The sequence below is a fragment of the Lissotriton vulgaris genome, chromosome 12 (assembly GCF_964263255.1).
Source record: "Lissotriton vulgaris chromosome 12, aLisVul1.2, whole genome shotgun sequence".
Classification (NCBI taxonomy): domain Eukaryota; kingdom Metazoa; phylum Chordata; class Amphibia; order Caudata; family Salamandridae; genus Lissotriton; species Lissotriton vulgaris.
This window is the reverse complement of record NC_141700.1, coordinates 84,425,705-84,450,559: the sequence shown is the minus strand read 5'-3', so window position 1 is coordinate 84,450,559 and position 24,855 is coordinate 84,425,705. Positions and strand designations below refer to the sequence as shown.

At 45.0% G+C, this 24,855-nt stretch overlaps 1 protein-coding gene across 1 annotated transcript in view; it reads left to right on the top strand.

The window, feature by feature from the left end:
- LOC147673402 (ceramide synthase 2-like) overlaps nucleotides 1–24,855 on the top strand; it is a 236,029-nt gene that overhangs the window by 116,467 nt on the left and 94,707 nt on the right. Inside the window, exon 3 of the mRNA XM_086947261.1 lies at nucleotides 18,364–18,482. Within this exon, the coding sequence (XP_086803387.1) occupies nucleotides 18,364–18,482 (119 nt within the window). The remainder of the gene's footprint in view (nucleotides 1–18,363; nucleotides 18,483–24,855) is intronic.

Below are 24,855 nucleotides of genomic sequence, written 5' to 3'. Positions count from 1 at the left end.
GAAATGTATAAAGTGCACTGCGTTATTTATACATTCACTAGGCATCCTGTTCTGGAGGGTTGCTTCATGGTTTTAGAAAGTTAATAAGCGAACATTTGTTGTCTCATTTGTGATGAAGTTGGTTCTCTTTTTGGTTCTCTTTTTGGTGATATCAAGTTCTTGAGAGCAGAGTATCCTTTTGTGTGAGCATGAAGGTCACTCATCACAAAGGGATTGATTGATTGACACAACACCCCAACCTCAAAACACAGCTACCCAACACCTGATTAGGGATAGACTGGATGAGTGGCTAGAGGGTAGTGCATGTTGGTTTTCAATCCTGGGTGGCTCTGAGAAATTTTGTTGTAGATTAATCTGAAACTTATTTCACCAATCGGTTGATATGGTGGCTGTGGTAAAAATCTTCAAAGGATCGCACGTTTGGTGCAAGAGGGTTGTTTCTTGGCAAAATTAAAAACATCCAAATGTTGACCAGAATCCAAGAGCAATGCAGTAGAACATAGTGAGGAGTAGATACCAGAGGGCAGACTCAAATAGGTAAAAAAAACACCAAACTAAATGGTAGAAACAAGTGTATGTTTGTATGTGTACAGCAAATATGGCTGTAAAGCAGCGAAGCACAGGTGGAGAGACGCACGCAAGGGGCGGTAGACCCTTGAAGCCACTGATGATTCTACTTAATTTACTGTTCCTCAAAGTTTTTAAGTGCAGTTGTACCGCAAACAATTTCTGCATATTTTGAGTCCTTTAGACCTGTTTTGTCCATAAAATGTTAAATAGGTGGTCACCTGGAAAAATGTGAATTGGGGAGATTGCAGGTGTGCTACATTGCAGCACTACTGTCATACCGTGATCAGGCACAGCATTGTATTTGTGTCTAATTTCGGTATTCCTGTGACTCGCAGAATGAGTGAGAGAGAATGACTTCTGTCGAGTGACTAGCTCCTTAAATCTGGGGCCTTGACTCATCATGGGTAGACTGCACTGTGCATATCCTTGTTTGTCTTCATATAGAAATTCTATTTGGCTCTCTATAGAACGAATGCTTCGTGTCCGGTGTCTCTACGTTTTATCGCTATTAGTCCAGCTGCTGCTCCCTATAGTTTTTTGGAAAACTTTTCCAACGCGGAAGAGCATCGGAAACTGTGTGCGTCAGGGACTTCGTTTGCAAGAACTCTGAAGAAACACGGCTACCGGCAAAATTAACCCCTTGCATGCTGGTGACGGCTCCCGTCCGTCATGGCACACAGTGCTCGTGTGCTGATGACGGCTGGGAGCCATCATGACCACGCCCGCGATCGGAATGTGCCGCACAGGAGCGGAATTCCGGCCGCGGGCAAGGGGTTAAAAACAAAAACGCCTGGAGGCCACATCACCAAGATAAGAAGATCTACTGCAGCTGTGAAAAATCATACCGTATATGAAGCAGCAGCTTGACTAATAGCGATAAAACGTAGAGACACCGGACACGAAGCATTTGTCCTATAGAGAGCTAAATAGAATTTATATATGTAGACAAACAAGGACATGCACACTGCAGTCTATCCATGATGAGTCAAGGCCCCAGATTGAAGGATCTAGTCACTCGACAGAAGACATAGAACATTTGGAGGCCCCACCTGTGCTCGCAAAACTCCGGTTGGAGTACCCTTTGAGAGACTCAGAGGGACAAACCATACAGATTCTCTAAACCTTCGCCCGTTATGAAAATATATGCAAAATAAAAAGGTCCGATGAAGATGGAGACCATTGATATTGTCCATTGAAGCGTACGTCGGCCAGAGAGTAAGACACCCCAGACATCAGCACAGCAATCGAGGGTGGATGTTGTCACCCCGTTTTCTAACCATCTGTTCATGCAGTGTTGGTCTGGGGCGTGGTATGGGAGTGTGTAGTATGCTAGTGACGTGGTTGTGGGTTATATGAATGAGGTGTGAGTGCAGGTTACTCTCTTTTTTTCTTATTCTGATTTTATTGTAACAGTTTTTATATTATGAAAACAGATGCAAAACTGAATCATGAATGTTGAAAAGAAATGAAATGTTAAAATTACAATTCTCAATTTTTGATAAATATGAAAAAATAAAAATATAATAAAATATGAAATAATAGCAATCTAAGTTGGTGTGTGGGGAGTAGCATCTTTTGAGGCCCTACTTCTGAGCTTGGGAAAGCCATCAGCAAAGCAATACAGGTCGTGTGGGAGGCTGCTTTGCAAATATTGTTTCCTTTCCCCCCCCCCTTCTCCCAGACCTTCTAAGTAGATATGTGTAGGGGGGGTTGCCTCTTTATAATCGCTGGCGATGCTCAAAACTTTCTCTAACAGTCTATTGCTGTACTTAACAAGCTTGGAACCATCAGCTGGTTTATTTTTATTTTCACTGCTAGATTTCCTGTTATTGCTTATTACCACTAATAATAGGAGATTTGGGGTTTTGCGGCATCACTGTATGGCCTCTGCTCAGCGACAAAGCCCATGAGAGTAGGGACAGTCCTGGCCAGCCTTCAATAGCACCACAAGTAGGCGGGTACCATATTGCGCTCAGAAATACCAAATATTGTTACATTGCTGATGGTGGGTCAGCCCTATGCCACTTCATCTCCGAGGCGGCCATTCCTGGACTCAGCAGTGTGTGGGGTGTGGAGAGAGAGTCTTAGAAAGCAGCGGCATCAGATGTGTCTTAGTAAGTCCCACATTGTTTATCATATATTTTATAAGTAATAGGAAATCTTGACAGAGTCCGCGTTGGCAGCTTTCCTGAAGTTTTTCTAACATAACGGCCACCATATATTGACTCTGTAGTATTAACTTCCAACAATTTGTCACAGTAAATGAGGTTGGAGTAAAGAATAGTAAATCTATAGTCCTTGATATACACTTAGCAATATATACTTGACGATATGTGGACAGTTCATATTGTGGAGCCAATAAATCTGTTGGTCAATATTACTGAGGTTACCATCCTGACACCGAGCGAGGAGAGCCGCCCTAGCTTATACGACTGCGTATATTGTAGAGTCTGCATGCCATAATGCGGTTTACACGGTGAGGTAAATATCCTAGTCTTGTTTAGTTTGTAGAAATAGCTACCCTTTGCCAAGAGAACTGTGTGATTCAGCATCTTTACCAGTAATTAGCTAGTTTTTTTTATCTCCCGCGGACAAAAACAAAATCCAAGAAACAAATTGATAGTTGTGTGGAACAGCCAGATACTTACAGAATAGTTCAACAACTAGAAAAGTCCTCCACTGAAATCAGGCAAAACAACGTAATTCGTTTTCCAGTGTTTTTTCGCGATCATCCGGTTAAGTGGCTAGGAATTGGAATGGTTGAATTTAGTGGTACATAATATGCATCGCTAGCGTAGCAACCCATGAGACATCCACTTGCCAGGGACAGTGTAAATTTGGTGAAAGAATTTTAATAGCCTTGAGCAAAATTACATTTTGCAGTTGAGGCACTCCCTTTTTTATGGCTAGGCCTTTTGTACCCATTTGTTATCATGTGGTCTCTTGCTTTCATTTGTGGTGATGCCTTAAGGCTCATTCCTCGAGGTCTCAATGTCACATGAACCCTAGTAGGGATTCTTTTGTCGTAATATTACGCTACCCGCTACCATGTGCTATCCCTTCTCCCCACCTCACCCTGTGTGTATATCCACACCCATCCACTCTTAAACAGTGTTTTTCATTTTTAAATCCACAGCATTAAATGATTTATTGAAACCTATATCCTATGGTATTTCCTCCTTTCAGAACCCTTCCCTCTACAAGTTGTTTGTTATTTATCCGATAAATGATGCCAATACCATCATGCAATGCCTCAAAGATCATGTTTATCCAGAAAAAGGACTTTGGATAAACAGATCTTCATACATTCACCATCCTGAGGGATGCATAGCTTAATATATGTAATGCTAATGGCACACTAAGTATTTCCTCCGGGCAGGTTTGTAAATAATTTAATCTATTACCTGCCATTCTGACATCACAGGGTTTTAACTTTGTATTTCCCAACGTTTGGAAAGCTGCAGTTCTCCCCAGTGACGACATGGATGTAAAATTGATGTCCATCATAAATGCTATTAAAATCCACAAAATCCTACCTGTCTTGTAATTCGTCAACATTCCCAATAAGTTTCACAACCAATTTGCTCACTTAACTTTACTGCCAAAAGGCTGGAGTAAGTATGCATAATGAATCTTAAACTGCAAGCATCCATACATTGTCTGTGTGAAGGAAGTAACTTCGTCAACCCAAATGAATGAAATGGTGTGAAAGAAACCAGCTAAAAGATGGAAAAAATAAATTGCTGTCCTATGCAATATGCACTTATTTCACCAATCATAATATCTTATCACACGTCTTGCAGGGTCCTTAAGGAAATAATTTAGCATCATAGTCTGTGCTGGCAATCGGTATTCCAAGTTGTGAAGTAAACACCGTGTTTACTGGACTACTTCAATTTTTCACTACTAAATTTCGAATGGACAAATATATGTCCATGTCAAATATGAAACATTTTTGTGATTGACATCTAAATGTTTCTGCTCAATTCAGTCTTCAAGGATGGAGTTAGAAGTATTTAACACACCTGGAACATGGTATTGACATTTACAGAGTGCTGTTCAAAATGTAGTTCAAAATTGATTGTTTTTTAAATATTTTAAATTTAATTTGAACTTGTTTAGTTCTTATAAGTTTTTTTTAAAGTAGTTAAATCTTATTTTTTACATGTCGACCGATCAGGAGGAGGAGCATGGATAGAAGCAAGATGTGGTGACTCATTTGCATACCGACTGTCACCTATCTAATCTCAAAAATACCTGCTTGCTGCCAGGTGCGTCAAAGGACAACAGTGAACACTTCATTCTCTCTTACAATAGGTTCCTCTGAGACTGAAGGCACAGGTCGGTGTGTCTGGGGATGGTGAGGATGAGGCTGGAGTAGGTCATTAATTGGCAACTTCTGGAGTACTATTGTACAAAATATTTGTTACTCGCCTATCAACCTATTCATGGTCTGTACTACATGCAGTACAGCTTATGTTGAGCCGGGCCTCCTGAACAAACCTGACATTTCACACTGATTTGTAAGTGTTTTGTAACGTAATTACAGAAAGAAGCCAGGGGCGTAATGGAAGCCTCCGCGGTTGGGGGCGGGGGTGCAGAGTTCCTTGTTTTGGAGGGGGCCCTCCTCCCTTCCTAAGCCGTGCCATTACATGCCTTGCAGAAAGCATGCAATGGCATGGAATAATAAATTGTCAAAAGCTCAGGGAAGCCACTCTGCCTTACCAAATAGGCCCCTGCAGTGTAGGGAGGGCTCCAGTTCAGCCCCCCCCCCCATTGAGCCTATTCTGCATTGAAGCCCCCTCATTATTTTGCTTTACACCACTGAAAAAAGCTGTGACTTGACTGAAATATTTTCTGCAAATGTTTGTCCCTGCCTCTGCAAACAAATGACACAGCCGTGGAGTGAACCCCCCCTCCCGGCCCTTTGCTACCGAATATATGTTTCTGGAGTGATTAGATTGCCCGCCATTGTGTCATTTTTACCAATCTCTCACGAGAAAGCCGCCCAGAATGAAAGGTTAACTTTAAGCCTCTCCTTCTACGAGGGATATGGCACGCTGTCTTCGCACTCTGCCTCTCCACTCTATGCACGAGGACAGGCAGCCAGGCCGGATGTGCTACGCTCGCGCATGAGCAGAGCCTCCCGCTCGTGGCCCCGGGCCAATCACAGCACAACAATGGAGTTTGCCCAAACAAAGCCTACGCAAGAGATATTGCGCAGTTCTGTGGTGCCGCCACCTGGCACCACCCCTCTCCCATGCCCTACAAGCTCCGGGTCAGGCTTTTCAAAGCAGGCGGCTGAGGAAGGCTGCACGCGCTCCACCTCAGCCGCGCCAAGGTGCATTACAGTCGGGTGCCAGGCGCCACGAAAACGTGACTCCTGCACTGCAGAGGGCCCGCTGTGCCAGGCCTGCCTTGGCAGGCGGCGGCAGGGCTCTCACCAAGGACTCGTCTGGGGCTGGGGCCTCCATACTGCTGCCAAGGGCATTGGCGTCAACCTTTATTGCACTTAGTGAGACAGAGGCGTCATTATCAAGTGGGCACATATAATGCATTTTCGGAGAAAGTGGCTAGCCCGGGCAGACAGGGCCTCCATCAGTGGTAGTCTGGAGTAAACAAATATTGATTGGATATCGCATTCAGTATCATGCGCCAGGAAGGACACGCGGTAGCCAGAATACAAATAATATGGATAATGTATTTAAGATAGTGCTTTATATAAAACGTGCTGTGTCTAAGCACTGTAAATAAGAGGCTTTGCCCCATTTAATGATGCTCGATTGTTCTGCCCTCCCTCGGAGGGTGGAAGACTGAGTTACTCTTGCCGGGATCTGAGTGTGTTATCTACAGAGTGCAACAGATGTAACTTGTATATATATGGTATTTAAACTGCATGAACCTAACAGGAAGACATAGAAGCAGATGCTGGTGGCGAGCGTTTAAATCACTAAGGCATCATCTCTGCTACTTATAGCTTCTAATAATTGTACAAAACATTATTTTCTTGATTTTATGCCCTTTATGTCAACATTAAAAGAGCAATGTGCAAAGGGTCAAACCTACTAACTCATTAAACAAACATTTGCAATGCAATAGGTCTCGCAGTTGTTAGAGTTTGAGCTATTGGCATTATAAATGGCAATGCCTTTTATTTATGTGTTGGTTTTTAAAACCTAAATAAAAGGCATTGTTATTTACAATGCTAATAGGTTAAACTCTCGCATATGCGAGACCTATTGCATTTCAAATGCTTGTTTCACGTGGGTTCACGTACCTGAGCCGGATCATGCTATACTCTCATATACCAATAGAGTGAAGCAAGTTTACCTGCATCAGAAGCTCGATTTCTTAATGAAAGCAATGGAAAACGCACAGCCTAAATAACCATCCAAGAGGTAAACATTTTAACAAACTAAAAACTCATATGTGTATGCGGCTTTTTCTGTTCGAAAGAGTCTTTTGCCTACGTTTTAAGAGAAGATTGATTTGGTGTGCGCCGCTGTAAATAACATTGGTAAAACCAGAATAGGAGTAGTGTGACGGTTTTAAGCATAAAGACTATATATGTAACTAAATATTAAAGATTAGAAATGAAGATGCGTTTAGTGATAAAGGCAAGAAGGAGAGTAGGTTATATGGATGCCAACAGACATGCCCCCCCCCAAAAAACCAATGCTATTAATCACAAAGTTTCTTAGAACATTTTAGAAGGGATTTAAAATACTATTCAATAGTGGGAGGCAAATTTCACTTACAATCACAAGCAACCACATCCACTTCGTGTTAGTCAACGATCAGATGGCAAACAAAGAGCTAAACAATAGAACATAAGGGTGGTCTTTCAGCAACTACCCGGATAACCCATTGTGTAGTAATAGGAAACCTTCGGAAGAACACCAGTTAATGCTGTTGTATAATCCCCAATCGCTCCTTAAAATTAATATTATACATATGAGACAATAAGTTTTGCGTTATCCAAGTAAACGCACCTGGGTAACAACCTCTGCAAGAGATCCCGCAGCAGAGCTGACGTACCTAAACAGAGGTGAAAGTGGCAAGTTCATGGACCACCACACCACTATTCCCCAGACAAGAGAAAAGGCGACTCAATATTCCACCTTGGATGTCTTAATCAATAAATCAACCACGAGATTGGGAATCACTATTCCTGCATTCCAGAGTGAGCTACTGAACCACTGTGGTGTTTCGTCATACCCAATCAACACGTGCATGAAAATGAAGCATGCAAGTGCCTGCTGTTTTTATTTTCATGCTCATCAATATCTGTAGAGCGTGCAGTACAGTCTGGAGGGAGAAGGGGTGCTCATTCCTGTTTAAATTATTGTGGAAAAACAGTGGTGCCCACAACACCACCAACCTAAAAATAAACCAAATGGTAATAAAAGCCTTCTACCTTCTTTATTCCCCAAAGCTAGAATCATACAACATTGTTTAATAATACATCGCCACTCAATGACCATTTATAATTTTGAAGCAAAATGTTCAAACTTCCTAACAAACAATAGCAACACCAAAGTCCCAAGATTAACCAGACCACCAACAGACGGAGTCGTTCCAAAAAAGTACTGCTGTATTACAGGGCCATACTACTCGCACACGTGTGTTATACAAATGCTCATAACACTTGGAAAAGTAAGTCTCGATTCAAAACGATTTAGTAAAGGTCGTTTATATTTTCATGCGCATAAACCCGATATGTGTGCTTAATCGGTGTGGACGCCGGATACAAAGTATGTATACAAGTGGTGCCAATCCAATTCCAAATAATATTAAACTGCCGCTTAGTAAGGCAAGTTAAAACCGAAGGACAGACGAGCACAACATGCGAAATAAGCCTCAGACTTAAAATCACTGTGTAGACGCCATTGGAAGTGGTGGGTGAAATAGGCGGGCAACTATTGCGTCTACCAAAGAGAGGTAAGCCATGATCTGGGCGGGATCCAGACACAAAGTGGGAAAGAGACTCTCTGGTAAAGGTATAAACACAGAGAAATAAATAGTAGGCGAAACACTTGGACACAGTGCCCCTTGCCGTCCTCAAAACAAATCATAACAGAATGTAAACAAATAAACATAGGAGCGAACTAAACAATTACAAATTCCACTTTCAATCATTTTGGCCCTATATTCGCAAAAGTGCCCAGTACCTGGAGGCTCTCTGATTGTATCCTGAGAGTAACAGAGCCCAGCTATCTCCGAGACGCTGACAGTTCACATCTCTAGTGTAACCCAGATTTCTAGCAATGCCCAGGTTCTGCTGTGTGGACACAGGTGACACTAGCAACACTCACCTGCGACTCCGCCGAGCCATCCTTCAGTGCAGTTGCACGACAGCCTGCTGTATGGCGTGGGGGTCCCCAGTCCTAGAGGGGACACCCCCGACTCTACTCAGGAGTCCACCGCGCTCCGCTCTTTTTTCATTTCTATCACGCGCCAACTTTTCAAGTAGCGCGTGCAGCCCCGTGTCGTAGGCAGCTTTATTTTAGGGGGTACCTGCACCTGCACCCCTGTATCACAGGATGGCGTAAGTCATGGGGTAATACAGTCGTTGTCAGAGGGTGCCGCATGTTTTAAGGGGTGCGAGGAGTCTTTAATATTACTCTTTTATTCTGAGTTCCAAGACTTTATATAGTCTTGTTATAGTAAACATTGAGAGAAGAGACACACGTAATCACCCACATTTCCAAGTACTTCTTATGTTTCGTATGGCCCCGGATGTCCGCCGCGGTCGCCCCGGAAGTCAGGCACGGTCGCCTGTGACGGGGGCGGGGCCACGTCGAGACCGGAAGAGGAGGCAGGCGGAGTCGATGCGTCTCGCGGCCCGGGGCTCCTGTGAGCGGTGTGGAGACCCGGGGCCGCGCTAGCAGGAGGTTGGGCGCCGCATGCTGAGAGAAGAGTCCCCGACATTGCCCAGGTAAGTTTCAAAAGGCTGGGGGGGCTTGGTGCACTTGTGTGTGTGTGTGCGTGTATGCTCGTGTGTGTATGCGACGGTGACGGCAGGGGAGGGGGAGGGGGGCCTCGGTGCACTTGTGTGTGTGTGTGTGCGCGCGCGTGTGTGTATGTGTCAGGGGGGGTGTCTCTGTATGTATGTATGTATGTATGTGCGTGCATGGGCGCTTGCGTGTGTGTATGCGCATGCGTGTGTGGTGCTTGCGCTTCCCAGGAGACAGCGCCTGGCCACAGCGCGCGTTCCCGTTTCAAATCCACTCCAAGGATGCGCGCGGCCGAAACTGTCTCCTGGGAAGCACAATCGCTAACAAAAGATCTCTAGCGGAGACACAGCGGAGACACAGCGCTGATGCGCTGTGTTCGCTACGAGACCTAAAAATGTATGTAGTTCCTGCTCGGGTTGGCAGCCTTCTTCGCTGTCCGCACCCTTCCTCCTTCATTGGTTGCAATTGTTAAGAAATAGGCAGCATTTCATAAATAAAATAAGATGGTGCATGGCTACTGCTTTTGACGCTATGTGTGACCTTTGGCATCCTTTTACTTGTTCAACAGCAACTCTGCCTGGTGTGTGCTGCTATTTAGATTACTATGCGTTCTCTGTCTTACCCCCCTTTTCTTTCTTTTGGTGTATGAGCACACAGGATCTCAGTCCCACTGTAAGCTTTGCACGTCTTGCCTACCCTCTCCCATCACACCGTCAGGTGCTGCGTCCCATAAAACAAAAGCTACACCGCGATGGTCATCACACACAACTCGGTATATGAAAAGCGCAAACGAATCACCCGTAATTGTCTCAAGGCACCGGGAGCCGTCGGGGAGATCAAGTGAGCTATTGCCTATAGTCACAAAAGGCTGAGCTGATCTGCCGCCAGTGCTGGGGATCGAGCCGTGAACCCCGTGCTCCGGAGTCAGCCGCCCTGGCCGCTGCGCCACACCTCTTCCCCTACAACATGATAATAATTCTCATATAGGCTCTAAACAAAACCAACACCCTCCTAACCACACACCCTACACGGTTTAGCTTGGTATTCATGTTGGTAAGCGCTTTGGTGCATCACACAGGAGTAGTAAGCACTATACAAATGCTACAATGCAAAGCAATAGAACACTCCCCAACAAAAAGGTTCCAGAATGTCCCTTTGAGGACGTCAACTATGTTGCAACACCTGTTGTAACATCATCAACAGGATGGTAGTTTAACCTTTGCTTAGAGGCAGAAATGTGTCAAAGGGCAGATGTAAGAACAAGTCTTTCAATTCTGGAACTTACCTGGATAATGCATCGTGCCAGCATTCCCTCCTACCATCTTTAGTTGGTAATTACATTTCACTCTGCTAACAGCAATTAAAATACAGAAATGTGAGTCAGTGCTAGAAAGTGGACATTTAATTATAGAGCACTCAATACTTCAATTTTCCGGTTTCCAAGGGCCCCCAATCCTGACGGATATGGCTACTTAGGCATAGATTAATGAAATAATTTGGCCAGGATTAATTTTCAGCTGTTAGCATGACTCAGCACTGGGTCAAGTGCTGCTGAGCTACACTGGTCCCTGGAGGGTTACATTATTAAACTACAACTTGTTATCTCCTTAAAAATAATTGGCATTGTCTTCAATTTCTGCCAAACAAAAAAATGTATGTACCCGTAGCGAAGTGTCGGGAGCACCATTCTCTGTAAGAACAAGCTCTCTGCCAGGAGTTTTGAGTGAGTACAAAGCAAGTTCACTGAAATTTTAAACCCTAACTACATGCTTATTATAATTGAGTATAATTACCACTGAAATTGCAGGTCTCAGATAGATTTTTCTAAAGCAGCAATTTATTGTGGGCGTTCCATATCCTGGGAAGCCGGATTTGTTTCAATTGGCAAATTAGTAGAGTTTCCAAACTACCACATTCCATCAGAATTAAGGTATATATCGATTTCATTGCGTTCCTTATTAGGCGGTGTCAGTTCGCCTTGGTCAGTTCTCCACACCAATTTTTCCAACATGAACTTTACTTTCCAACATCAGTAGTTTAAAATGTTCGATGCCAGTACCATTTCCTCAGCGTAACCTTTCCATCCCAGCCAATGCTTACTTCACTACCCTATTTCTTTGATAAAACTTTACTTCGCTACAGCTGGGGTATGCCATTTTTAGGCCTCTGCACCAGTTGTTCCTCTTGGTATTAACTACCATAGTTCTGGCCTTATTTGTTCAACATGATGTTTTCTTCCCTACATCTGTAGTTCTCCAAGTTTATTGCCCTGTTTCTTCAACATATCCTTAACTTGCGCACATCCGAAGTTCTCCAAATTTACTTCACTATACTATTGCTTCAACTTGTTGTTTATTTCCCACATTTTTAGTTACAGCCTGCCGTCCATCCGAAACATGCTATCGTTAGTTAAAGGCACTCCTAACTGGACGTCTTCCCTGTGAGTCCTGCCCTCCCACTCCCCCCCCTGCGGAGCTCACTCCGGTGCTGTAAGTCGAGCATTCCTGGGTACCGCTGGACTGCTTTGGTCCTTAAGGCCGCAAATGCGGATCCTCTCCTCCAACATTCAGTCATAGTGCTTTAAACTCTTTAACTACTCTCCCTCGCCTGCTAATGAATAGTTGTCGTCTCTGTGTCCGTTGCACTGTTTCTCACCTCCCCTTTTCCAAGAGGCTCAATGAAATGCCATTTATTTGATGAGTTTTCCTTCTACGCTATATCGTACTAGGTTCTCCGATCCTGGTTTCCACCATCTCCATTCCTGTGAAGTCATCCTTGCACATGCCTATTGCTTCATTTTCCCTCTGTGCTCATCTTTCCTGACGTTTCGGCTGCACTTGACACAATAAACAAACCTACCCTGCTAGTTTGTCTTGCCTCCTCTAGCATCACTTGATTTTACACTTGGTTGTGTCCCAAATAATCATTGAATTGTTTCATCTCAATCCTCTGGTGTGTCTTGCACTTCTTGTCTACTCCTAAACCCACGTATCCTCTTCCGCTTCCATTCTACTCTCACTGTCATCATTCCCCTCATGATGCCTCTTTTACCACCTATAAAGTGGAAATGCAGAAATGTTCATGTTCCTCTTATCTCTTACTTCCCACCACTTACCTGAATCCTAGACCCTCTTGGCTCTCTGGCATCGGCCAGCCCACTAGTTTCTTATGTTGGACTCATCCAAGATGGAAACCGTTTTCTTTGCAGCATCACCCGCTTCTATAACGATAAACACAATCTTCTTCACCTGGCATATTATAACTGCTTCACCCTTCACCAGGGGCCTCCTCTGTGCTTTTAACATTCCGCACGAGGTTGGCATTTGTTTAGCACCACAACCGCAGCAAGTTGCCAGAAATTTAAATATCTGTTGCTTTGTCATTCCATAGTCCCAAGTTGCTGTTAATCTTCCTAGAAGTCTAGTCTAATTCTTTTCCAGTGTGTTTTCAAGAACAGTTTTAGTCATTCTCCAACAATGGGGTGTACTGTGGTTCTGCTGAAATAAGGGACATGTTGAACTCTTGTGTAGAGCGAACAAAAAGAGACAGGAGTTCATGGTGGAGGGCATGAATTGGGCGGCGTGTGAATATGTGCAGTTGGGTGTACCGTCCGTGTTATGTCTGTTGTAATGCTTTCTTCTAGTTGGTGTACAAGTAGTAGGTCCATCGAGTGGAGGTTGGACGAGGAAGTATTCTGCATGTGGCATGTACTTGAGTCACTTGGCCGTAAATTGAGGAAATACAGTTTTATGAGGTTAGGGCAGCAGTGAATGCTAACATTTTTAATACTGGACATACCTACATTATAATATTTCAGTGGATAAAGGGTAAGGCAAAATTGTGAGCCTCTGATTTTAACCACGAAGCCAGATGCAGTGCGTTAGTAAAAAAAAAAAAAGTCTAGGACCACATATTTGTTTCTCATTAGCCACCTAGTGTGGGAAACGCCAGGGATTCCAAATTGCAAGTCATCCTTGTTTTGATTCCACCCCATGCCTCATTTTTCCACCAGCTTACCCTTCCTGTCTCTTCATCTCACGTTTGGAGGTAGGTTCTTTTTCATTCCTGCTTCCACCCTTTGTCACTGCTTTTCTTTCTCTTCTTCCTACTCTCTCCCTCTTTCCACTTTTCTGTCTCTTGCTCTGGATTAAAGTCTGATAGCAAAAAATAAGCCCCACTCACTACAAATGAGTATGAAATGGCATAATATGAAATTTGTAAAAATCCCGAAAATTACGAAAGTTAATTTTATGTATTTTACGAACTTTTCTGGACTAATTAACATTTTTCCCAGGCCTAGCATATGCGTCAACATATCCTCTCTGGTAATGTTTGAAGTTTGCTCCTACCCCGAATTCCTAGTTGGAGGTTCGGGCAAATTGAGATACATTTGTGAGTGAGCATCCATTTACTTAAATGGAAGTGTCTTGCTACTTGGCAGGCCTTCCCCTTTCAAGAAGTTAGTTGGATTCAACAAGATTAGGAAGGTAGATTCTTCCCCTGCGCTTGTAAATATGGAACCACAAAACATTGGTTTATGTGGGTTACTAAAGGGTTAGTAGTGAACACTAAGTTTATTCTAGGGTAGGGAACAGGTCCCCTACAAGGGAAAAGATTCCTTATTTAGAATAAAAATAGTAAATATTCAGTAACCTTAAACATGGTGTTTTGGAAGACTAAGGGCCAGATGTACGACCCTAAATTGCACGCGCAAACGGGTTAGTGACCTGTATGCTCATGCAAAAACGAATGGCGCCATGTACAATTCATATTTAGCGAGTCACAATTTTTTTGCGACTTGCTAAATAGGAATTGCAACTCGCTATTAGGAAGGGGCGTTTCAAGGGCGTCTCTTCCTAATAGCGACGGTCTACCCGATGAATGAATGCGGTCGCAAAACACTCGCAATTTACCACCCTCTTCAAGGGTGTGGTAATGCACCTTTGCAAATTCAGGTAAAATATTTTTTATGGGCAGGCAGTGGTCCCAGGGACCACGACCTGCCCTTAAAAAATAAAATGAAAACGTTTCATTCCTTTTTTCTTTTTTAAATGCATTCCATTTTCCTTTAAGGAAAACGAGCTGCATTTAAAAAAACTGCTTTATTTAAAAGCAGTCCCAGACATGGAGGTCTGCTGAGCCCAGCAGGCCACCATCCCTGGGAGGGCCAGCCCTTCCCAATGGGGTCGCAATTTGCGAGTGCCTCATGAATATTGACGAGGCATGCAATTTGCGACCCTATTGGGGTCTCAGTGTCTCAGACACTGTTGTACATGGCATTTTGTGAGTCGCAAATTGCGACTCACAATTGGGCACAGTTTGCGAGTCGCAAATTGTCGTGGTCGTACATCTGGCCCTAAAACGGTGGACAACCCACTGTAGTAATTATTAATTTGTACTAAGTCCTAAACAGAGAAAATTCTAAGATGAGCGAGGGTGAATTTGGTCCAATGAATTTGTTACTTACTATGTGGGCGGCAGTCTAGGTTCTGATAATGGGAACCACATTTATTGAAAATGTGTGTGATTCTGAGCAGTTTGGTTGATGTCAATGAGACTCGAAGCTGTAATTATCCGAAAACCTAAGTTAATCTATGTAATTGTGTAATGTCTAGTAGTTCCCCAATCCTTTCCCTTATACCGTCCTAGGTTCTGAATCTGATTCAACTGAATCCCATAGGGGTATGGTTCCATGTGCAGACACAAAGCAGCTGAATACCAAGACACAATACCGTTCTATATACAAAGACAATACCACATTGCATTTGTGTATAGTTGACATTTTTTTGTTGCTAAAATAATTGCTTTTATCAATCAAAATGACACCGCACAATACATACCAACCAATTGATCAGTGGTTACTTTGTCATTTTACTCATATACTAAAAAAGAAAATGTTTAATGTGAGCACTTTTACAACACTGTTTTCAACGCAAGGACGTGTTTGTGGATTATCCCTCTGTGTAATGCAGTAATGCGTTACACTAAGTCTTTATCCATCTACAATAGCACAGTGTAATGCAGGGGGCATGGTTTTGGTAGCTGACACTGTGACATTGTTGATTTACAATTCCTATGTGTAGTATCGGATCGAGTAATACTGTACATTATCATCAGTGATCGCTCTGGGCGATGAAGGAATGTGCCCTTGTCCCACAAGCACTCTGTCTGATGCAGGAATGAGTATTACTGTGATTTTATCAACCAATTACTGCTCAGGGGGATGTAGGAATGTGTACCAGTGTGCATTATCCATCAATGATTGCTTTGTGAGATGAAGGATTGTTTATACTATTAGTATCTGTATAGAAATGACCACTCAGTGTGATTAAAAAAATACTGCATGTGTTGACATGGGAATATTTAGCGCAGGGCTTAATGTAATAGAGGTGGCTCTGTTTGGAGCACGTATGTAAGTGCTTCGGAATGGGGAACATCCCTTAAGACGCAGCTATTACCCAGACTACCATTACAACGCGGGGATTACAACGAAAGTCGTTACAACGACTTTCGCTGCAGGGCGCTGTTGGATAGGGAATAGTTTAATTCTCTATCCAACACCTTCCCTACCATCCACAGGGACTGGAGTTGGAATAGAAATTAAACTATTCCACTATCCAGCGCCCCCCAGCGCAAGTCGTTGTAATCCCCGCGTTGTAATGGCATGCGGGGTAAAAGCATGCGTTGTACTGACATACAACCCTTTGGAATTGATGTTAAACACTCAACTTTTCTATATAGATGTACCTTCAGTCTGTCGTAGAAATGTTTGCCCCATACCCTTTGTAGGAATGTTTAACTCGAGCACTACATGCAGGATATGTTGGTCCATATGATACATAATTAGTTGATAGCTGTGATGCGTATTTGTTTAGCACAGGGCGTTGATACAGGAATAGGCTCCATGTTTGAAGCAGGGATGGCCATTGTCATTCAGGAATGTTTAACACTGGCCCTTTGGGGTGCTTTCTCTTTTGTGCAATGCAGGAAACGTGTTTGTGAAATACTTGGTCTAAGAATGTATAGTACTGTGCATCTTGAAAAAGGTCTCTTAACAGGGCGTGAAGTAGTAAGTCAGTTTCAAGTTGTTTTAGTAATTTTTGATTCTATGGTGTAGCCTGAGGCACAAGTTTAACAAATTAGTGGAACTGTGAACACTGCTTAGGTTTATGAGGTGGAGCAGGAGAAATTACACATTTGATCATCGGGCCAAAGTTCAGGGGCCGGATGAAAGCCGGACTTTTGTAATAACCACTTAATATGCAAATGATCTTCTTATAAAGTGATTGCACAACTAGATAACCTAGGTGGGTATTAGGACAGGTGCGGGCATTCCAGGTCTTCATTCGACACTCCAGTCTCAGCCCATGCCCCCAAACTCATCTGGAACAGCTGCAAAGGACCATCAAACCGCATTCTAAAGAAAGAGGAACTAAACTGTAATGAAAAAGAAATCTACCAGTAGATTTATAATGCTTGTAAAGTGCAATAGAATTATATAGCAGTGAAAACAAAAGTAATTGATTTCTGGTCCCCTTGGTTCCTGCTTACATCGAGTTTATGAGGTTAAAAGGGTACATATTAGATGTGTTCATTCCTCTTTGAGCCTCTTGTCCTGGCTCACAAGATGGTCACTTAACTGAGGGTAATTGGCATTGAAGCGGGGGGGGGGGGGCGTTATTTACTCTTGTGTAATTACGGGAAATTTCGGCACAATGCATTATCTTGTCCTCTGTGTTCGCAGAACATGTTTGCCAGGAATGCTGCAATTTGCGGTAATTTGTATTTACCACGTATGGTGCATAATTAGCGGAAGAGGTGTAATGGTGTAATTTCTAGGATTTCACGTTAACGAGCATGACGACATGTCCATAATTATACAAATGACACCAGCATAATTAAAAATAAATTCCAGGCCCAATTGTAGCATCTTCTCCGAGGTGCCTAAAAAAAGAAGAAAAAGGCGAGCATCTAAGCCCAATGAGCAAAAAAATAGGAAGAAGCTAATCAAGGCTGAAACTTGAAAATGGAGGAGTGCCTCAAAATAGATGGCCCTTTTTAAGGGACAGTAGAGAGCGAATGGATTCATGCAGGTTTCAAGAGAAATGTGACCCGAGCTATGCAAGAAATCAAGGAAGCACTAGCGTGATACAACACTAATTCGTACTCCTACCGATCACTGCTTTAGCGGCACCAACTTTTTACCACAACAGGCTGTCTGCTTCCGCTACATGTTGTTTTCTTCACAGCATTCTGGTGGAACCATGTGAAAAGTATTTTCTAGTTTGTTGATCATTATAAGTAGTGCTAAGTTGTTTGATCTCTTTGTGGGGCATTTACAAGCTTTGTAGACCATACACTGTCTTTCAAGGTGGCATAGACCTGTGAGAGCACACAACATAAGAAATGTGGTGCAGCACTCCAGCCTCAGTCCATTGACACAATAAATATCTTGACAACTCTTTATAAATGATAGTCACCTACTACAAAAAAGAGAAAACAATATAACGGAACTTGTATATAAATGCACCCAGGGTGGCAGCTGCAGACACTCCTCGTTAAGGAACACTTCATCACAATGCTCTTACTGCCCAAATTCCATCCCAGAAGCCAAGTACCTCTTTAATAACTCTTTGCCTCTAACTCCCTACAGCACTTTGCCTCCTGTTGGCTAAGTTTGCACAATGAGATGAAGCATTTGGAAAGTAAAACCCACGACAAACACTACTAACAGTAGATTGAGCTCTATATACGCTATATTATCGCTAATTACCAATGACCACAATGGCACAGAAGAAGGTGTAATTTTAATACACTGTTCATCTTTCTCTTCTAGGCTGAGGCCTGCAGCTTGTCCAAGCAAAGCGACCTGCGTACGAGGCAAGTCCACAGGTGGTTTCGGGTGCGACGGAATCAAGACCGGTCCAGCTTGACAAAAAAGTTCTGTGAAGCCAAGTGAGTTTTTAACCTAACAGATCCCATCAACACTCTTTGAGATTTGGCAAGTAGACAATCTGATGAAAAGTTTATTTGATAGGAAATTAAATGACAAAGTGACGTTGGTGATAGCATAGTTAACCTTATCAGTTAAAACGTGGAAAATTAATCACTTAAACAAACCTCAATAACAAGGTCCACTATCTCCTGATGAATCTTGTATTCCCTCTAGAAGCGCAGGCCTGCGACACAGAAGATTCTGTTTATTTCTTCCACAACTTACTTGATCCTAGCATGCTGCCACTTTGTCTTTGAAATATCTTCTTTCTTTCTTTCTACTCCCCTTTCTACTCCCCTTCAGCCTGCCTTTTCTTTTAACAAAGATATCAACTTTTACTCCTGTCTTCAAACAATCGTTCCTAAAATTTTCCACCTGTATGTCTGTCTGCTTTTCCCTCGAATACCCTTTTCTTCGGGAAATACTGGCTATTAGTGCTTAACCTCGTTAGGAGGCAACTAAAGCTTGCACCTGCCAGCAATGCCAATGACCATATCAACACAACTGATAACAATCACATTCCTACTAGTTCAGACTATTCCAGGCATTGAAATCTGTAAGAATGGCTTGGGCAGCAGTTATTAGTTATTTTTTAATGTATATTGAATTAACCTCTTCGCTGCTGATGACGAGCTCAGCTCGTCATCAGCACACGACCGCCGTAGCTGCTACGGCGGTCGTGTGCTGATGACGAGCTGAGCTTGTCATGTAACGCGGCTTTTTGAAAATTGCCGCACACAGCGGGAAAAGCCGCCGCAGCGATGCGTTAACAAATTATTGTTATTGTGCTCATCTCTGAATGAGACAAACAGCACCACCATGTGGCAGATGCTTATAAGTGCCAGTGTTGACAATTAAATGCAAAAAGAATAGTTGATTGACAGAATGCAGAATGATATCATACATTCCCCCCAGTACAGCGATCTGGGCCTAAATCCATTGTTTTTTTGCTCCCCATGCCATTCCAGTTTGAACCCAGCCAAATGCAAATCAGTCTTGACCCTGCGCCCAATGGGAACAGTCCAGCCCGAACTGTCAGGCCAGGTTCTTCCTGGACTGGAAACAAGCTTCATAGGACCGGTTTCGGGGTTTCACCCCTCATCAGCCAGGCTAGCTTGACTCCAGTGGCATGGAGAGCACAGGACCCATGTCTGGGCATTCCCGTCCCACTCGGGGTGACAAATGCAAAAAAATCAATTGATAGACAGAATGCAGAACGATGTCATACAATCACCCCAGTACACAGATCTGGGCCTAAATCCATAGATTTTGTTCCGGTGTTGACAATTAAGTGCCAGTGCCAAGCACCGGAAACCACCGCCTCCAGTTAAGCACTGCTGAATGCTGCTAGACTGATTTAGACACTTGGGAGGACTTTGTTTCTGCTTCGGTTCATTCACCTGGATCATTACTTAATTCAAGTGATCTACGTCTCCAGCTCACCTTACATGAAAATGCCTGTATTTTCCTATCTAACTTTCTGTCGCACACAAGATGTGCGGAGTTCGCCATAAGAGGTACATATGTTACTTCTTATAACTGAAAAAGACTTTCAATCCTAATATGCAACCTTCCATTCTATGGAAGAATATGAACACCCAAGGGTGTGTGATGTGTATTGCTAAATGCCCCTACAACCCAAAATCTAACCTTAATTTCTGTGTCTAGGTTCCCTGTGAGGACCTTTCTGGCAAAGACAAAGTCATTGATCACAGACCAGATTGATACAGATTCTCTCCCTCTGGCTAACTTTATCTCGCTCTTTTTTTCTCTCTTTGCATCTCTCAAAGGTTAAAGTAATGTTATGGTTAGTTGGTTTGAACTAAAAAAAAAAACCTGAAATTCACCAGTCATAGTTAGTTGAGCTAACTATAACTTGCTCCCTTGCCATGCACCACATATGACCTCACATATCACATCACTCATGACATGGTCTATGACATCATTTATGAATCGCTGATGACATCTCAGATAACATCATTGATGTCAACATGATGACATCAGCCTTATTAGGCCCTGGGTATCCCATCTTCAGTCCTATTTTTTATTTTATTTTTTAAAGGGGAGGGGGGACAAGTGCCCCCTGTCCCTCACCTTATTAGGCCCTGGGGACCCCAGAGCCCTTTTTTTAAATTAAAGGCGAGGAGGGCCGCATCCCCTGAGCCTAGTTAGGCCCTGGGAACCCCACCACCCAGGTCCGCTTCTTAAGTGGGGGGCTGCACAGCCATCCTCCCTAAGTCATTATCAGCCCTGGGTAACCCCATACGCCAGGGCCCACAGTATTGAAAGGTGGGTTGCCTGGTGCCCACCTAGGGCACCCCACATATACTTGATGAAGGTGGCAGGGCGACCCAGGGCCCCGCAGCCCAAGCCAGCTCCCTGCATGCAGCGAGAGCTGGCATTGCTCCTGCCGCAGGTAGCCAGTACTCATGCGTCTCCCTGGATGCAGGAGCAATATTTTGATCTGTTTCCCTGCCCGCTTCAAGGCTGGAAGGGAAATAGAGCAAACGTCTGCTCCCAGCTGGCAGGAGCATTTTTAAAGACTATATGTATGTATGTGTATATATATATCCATCCTAATCCTCTTTTCTATCTTCTTTCTCGCTGTAGTACTTACGAATGTGCCGCAATGTCAGTGTCCAAGGATTACCCATATTTGTAACCAGCTCTGCATTTGGAAGAGGCGATGTGACCTAATGGCAGAGCTTCCAGCTCTGGAACTAGGGAACCCGGTTTGAGTCCCGGCTTAGCCTAAAACGGTGATGGTTCTGGAAAAAAAGCTGACTGTAAACTCGTGATATGTAATTGTGTGCTTGCATGAAGTGCACTCATTCCTTTGGGTTCCATTCGTGCTATATAAAACCACAAAAATGTGTAGCAGCCGTAAGCTGCCAATTGTATGAATGTAACGCATACATTCACTCACACTGACTAGCCTTTTCATCTTCATCAGGGAAAACCGTTTTCTGCCCCCTCGACCAGTATTTGGAGGAGGTGGTGGCATCTTGCCTTATCAACCCTGAAAACATATGTGTTCCTGTCTATTACAAGAGATTCCTCTATGGCTTGGTAACTTTATATTTAATGTTCACATTTACTCCGAGGCTTAGTTACTTTGTATCAATGGTCACTTTTCCTCTGGAGTTGGGTTACTTTGTTTCAGTATTCACGGGTTCTGTTGTTCTAAGTTACTCTGTTTCAATATTCGCTTTTTTCCAAGGGGCTCAGTTACTTTTTTTTATCAATGTTCGCCTTTAGTCCAGGGCTTTGTTACTTGTATCAATGTTCCCTTTTCCCCCTAGAGCGGAGTTGCTCTGTGTCAATGGTCACGGAAACCCTGGAGCTGGGTTACTTTATTTCAATGTTCACAAGTTCTCCAGAGCCTAGTCAGACTTTCAATGGGTGCTTTCCCTTTTGACTTAGTTACTTTGTTTCAATGTTAAGATTTACTCTGCCCATTAGTTACCTCTTTCATTGTTCCCTTTTCTTCTGTAAATGAGTTGTTCATAACTTAAGTATACAGGGCCTCTGGGCCTGAGTTACATTGTATCCATGTTCACCCAGGGTCTCTGGAGTTAATAGTCTGTTTCATGGTTCACTTATCCCCTGGGGCTTATCTACTTTGTATCAATGTTCACATTTATTTCAGAGCTTAGTTACTTGTATTAATGTTCATATTTTCTGTGACGCTTATTTACTCTTTATCAGGTTTACAAGGCTTCAGTAGCGAGATTACATTCTATTGATGTTCACAATTTTTCTGGATCTAAGTAACTGGGTTTCAAATTCCGCTTTTCCCTTGGGCACACTTACTCTGCATCAAAACGCGCCATTCCTTTTGGGGTGAGTTAGTATGTAAGAAAAACCAAAGGGGATGATGGACGCACGTTGACAATACAAACACTGACCCCCAGTCAACTGATCTGGGTTTAATCCACCCCAGTTCAAACATGGCCATATGCAAATCAGTCTAGTATGTATGCAACTTTATATTTTTCTACGGGTCAATTAGTTTGTGTGATTTTTAGGTTTTGACTAGCCAATGCGTACGAAGTATGCATGCTAGAAAAAACCTAATGAGAATAGTATATGGGGCTTGGAATCCGCCCTGTCTTCTATTGGCTAGCTCCATAAATGGAGGCTAGCCATTGGAAGACTGGCCTGTCCGTCAATGCCGGACCAGATTCAGGGGCGTTCCCGAGAATTTTTGGCTTTTGGCAACGTCAGCCGAAAGCCTGTCCTCGGGACGAATCTGGTCCGGTATTGACGGCACCCAGAAGATGTCCATTGCTTTTCGTTTTAGGGCTGACTTCTGTGCAGTATTGCTTTTGTGACCTGTGCCCTTCTAAATTCTCTTCCGCCTGATCAACACCGGGGCCCGGGGGCCAGAAGCACCCTGCAAAGATCGTTCGCCCTGATCGGAGGCTGCCGCGGTGAAGATCGAGCCGCTGCGCTCCCATTGGCTGAGAGAGCCGAGCCCCCTCACCAACGCCGCGACGGGATAGGCCCGTGCGGCGCAGCGTCATTGCCGTTGTCGTGCCGTGATTGGCTGCAGAGCGGAGCGTCATCGTAGGCCTGACCCGGGAGCCGCACTGCCATTGGCTGACTCCCGGGTGAACAAGGAGGCTCGTCGCAAGTGCCGCAACGTGATAGGCTGGTCCATCGGGACCTCCGTAGGAGCCGCCGAGAGCCGGGATGGAAGTGCACCTCGGCGAGGAGAGAGTGAGCTGACCCCGCCGAGGGATCCTGCGTGAAGGATCTCTGCCCCCCCTGGCCTGAGTCCCCGCGCTGGAGCGCCAAGTCAGCTCCCCGCCGCTCCATGAGGACCTGAGAGCGGGTGGAGGGCTGCCGATACCGGCCTGGGCAGGGAGGAAGCAGAGAGTGCTGGTGCGTAGGCGCTGAGTCCATCAGCGGTGCAGGTCGGCCCTGGAGTGACCCGGGCCACGCAGTGAGGCGCTCTTTCAGCGCTTGATGATCCTGAAGCGTGAGGGCTTCAAGGGCGGCCCCGGTTGGCAGTGGGTCACCCCAACGTGTTTTGAGAGCCCCGTGGGGTCCAGTGTTGGTGCTCCAGCGAGCCTCGTTATTGTGTAATTTTCGGTCCTGACATGACATCTCCTTCTGGGTCTGACAGCCTTATGGCGCCCCGTCCTCTCCGCAGGCGCTTCGAGGCGCATGGGGGCGGGGCTCTGGAGCAGGATGGAGCCTGGTGGCTTCAAGGCGCACCTCGACCTCCGCAGCCTCTTCGGACAGGCACGGTGGGTTTGTGCTCCTGTTGATGCGGGGGGGGATGGGGCGGATGAAGGGGAGCGTATAGCGCCCTGTCCTCTCCTCAGGCTCTCCAGTCTTCGATGCGCATCGGGGCGGGGCTCTAGGGCAGGAAGGGTCACCCTTGGTAACCTCCTGCCCTGCCGGTAGCACGGTGGGTCTGTGCGGCTGTGGGAGACTGAAGGGGGCTGCCAGCTCTCCTGATTGGCTCCAGGGCCCTGCGACGTGTCTCACAGATGAAGCCCCGGCCGCGGGCGCAGCCGTCAGAGCAGAAGGGAAGCCTTGCCCCCATCATCACTCCTGGCATGCCACACTGTCCCCCCCCCCCGCCCCCCTCTTTATTACCCTCCCCTCTCTATCGCCGAGTTCCTTCCTCCCACTTAATGTTTTCCGCTCTCTGGTGACTTGCGCGCCCGCAGTGCTTAGCCTTAATTTGTAAAATACGTGCCGGGGCTCTCGTCGGGAGGCCACTGCAGCTTGCACCACTGCCGCCGAGGCAGGTTTCTTTGCAATCAGCAGGCAGCATGGAGTCATTTAAAGACGATCGGCTCCTGACAGGAATTAAATTGTGTTTTGATTTTCTCATTAGCCTAATCTCCAGCGAGCCTCGTTATTGTGTAATTTCCGGGCCTGACATGACATCTCCTTCTGGGGCAGACAGCCTTATGGCGCCCCGTCCTCTCCGCAGGCGCTTCAGGCTTCGAGGCGCATGGGGGCGGGGCTCTGGAGCAGGATGGAGCCTGGTGGCTTCAAGGCGCACCTCGCCCTCCGCAGCCTCTTCGGACAGGCACGGTGGGTTTGTGCTCCTGTTGATGCGGGGGGGGGATGGGGCGGATGAAGGGGAGCGTATAGCGCCCTGTCCTCTCCTCAGGCTCTTCAGTCTTCGATGCGCATGGGGGCGGGGCTCTAGGGTGGGAAGGGTCACCCTTGGTAACCTCCTGCCCTGCCGGTAGCGCGGTGGGTCTGTGGGGCTGCGGCTGTGGGAGACTGAAGGGGGCTGCCAGCTCTCCTGATTGGCTCCAGGGCCCTGCGACGTGTCTCACAGATGAAGCCCCGGCCGCGGGTGCA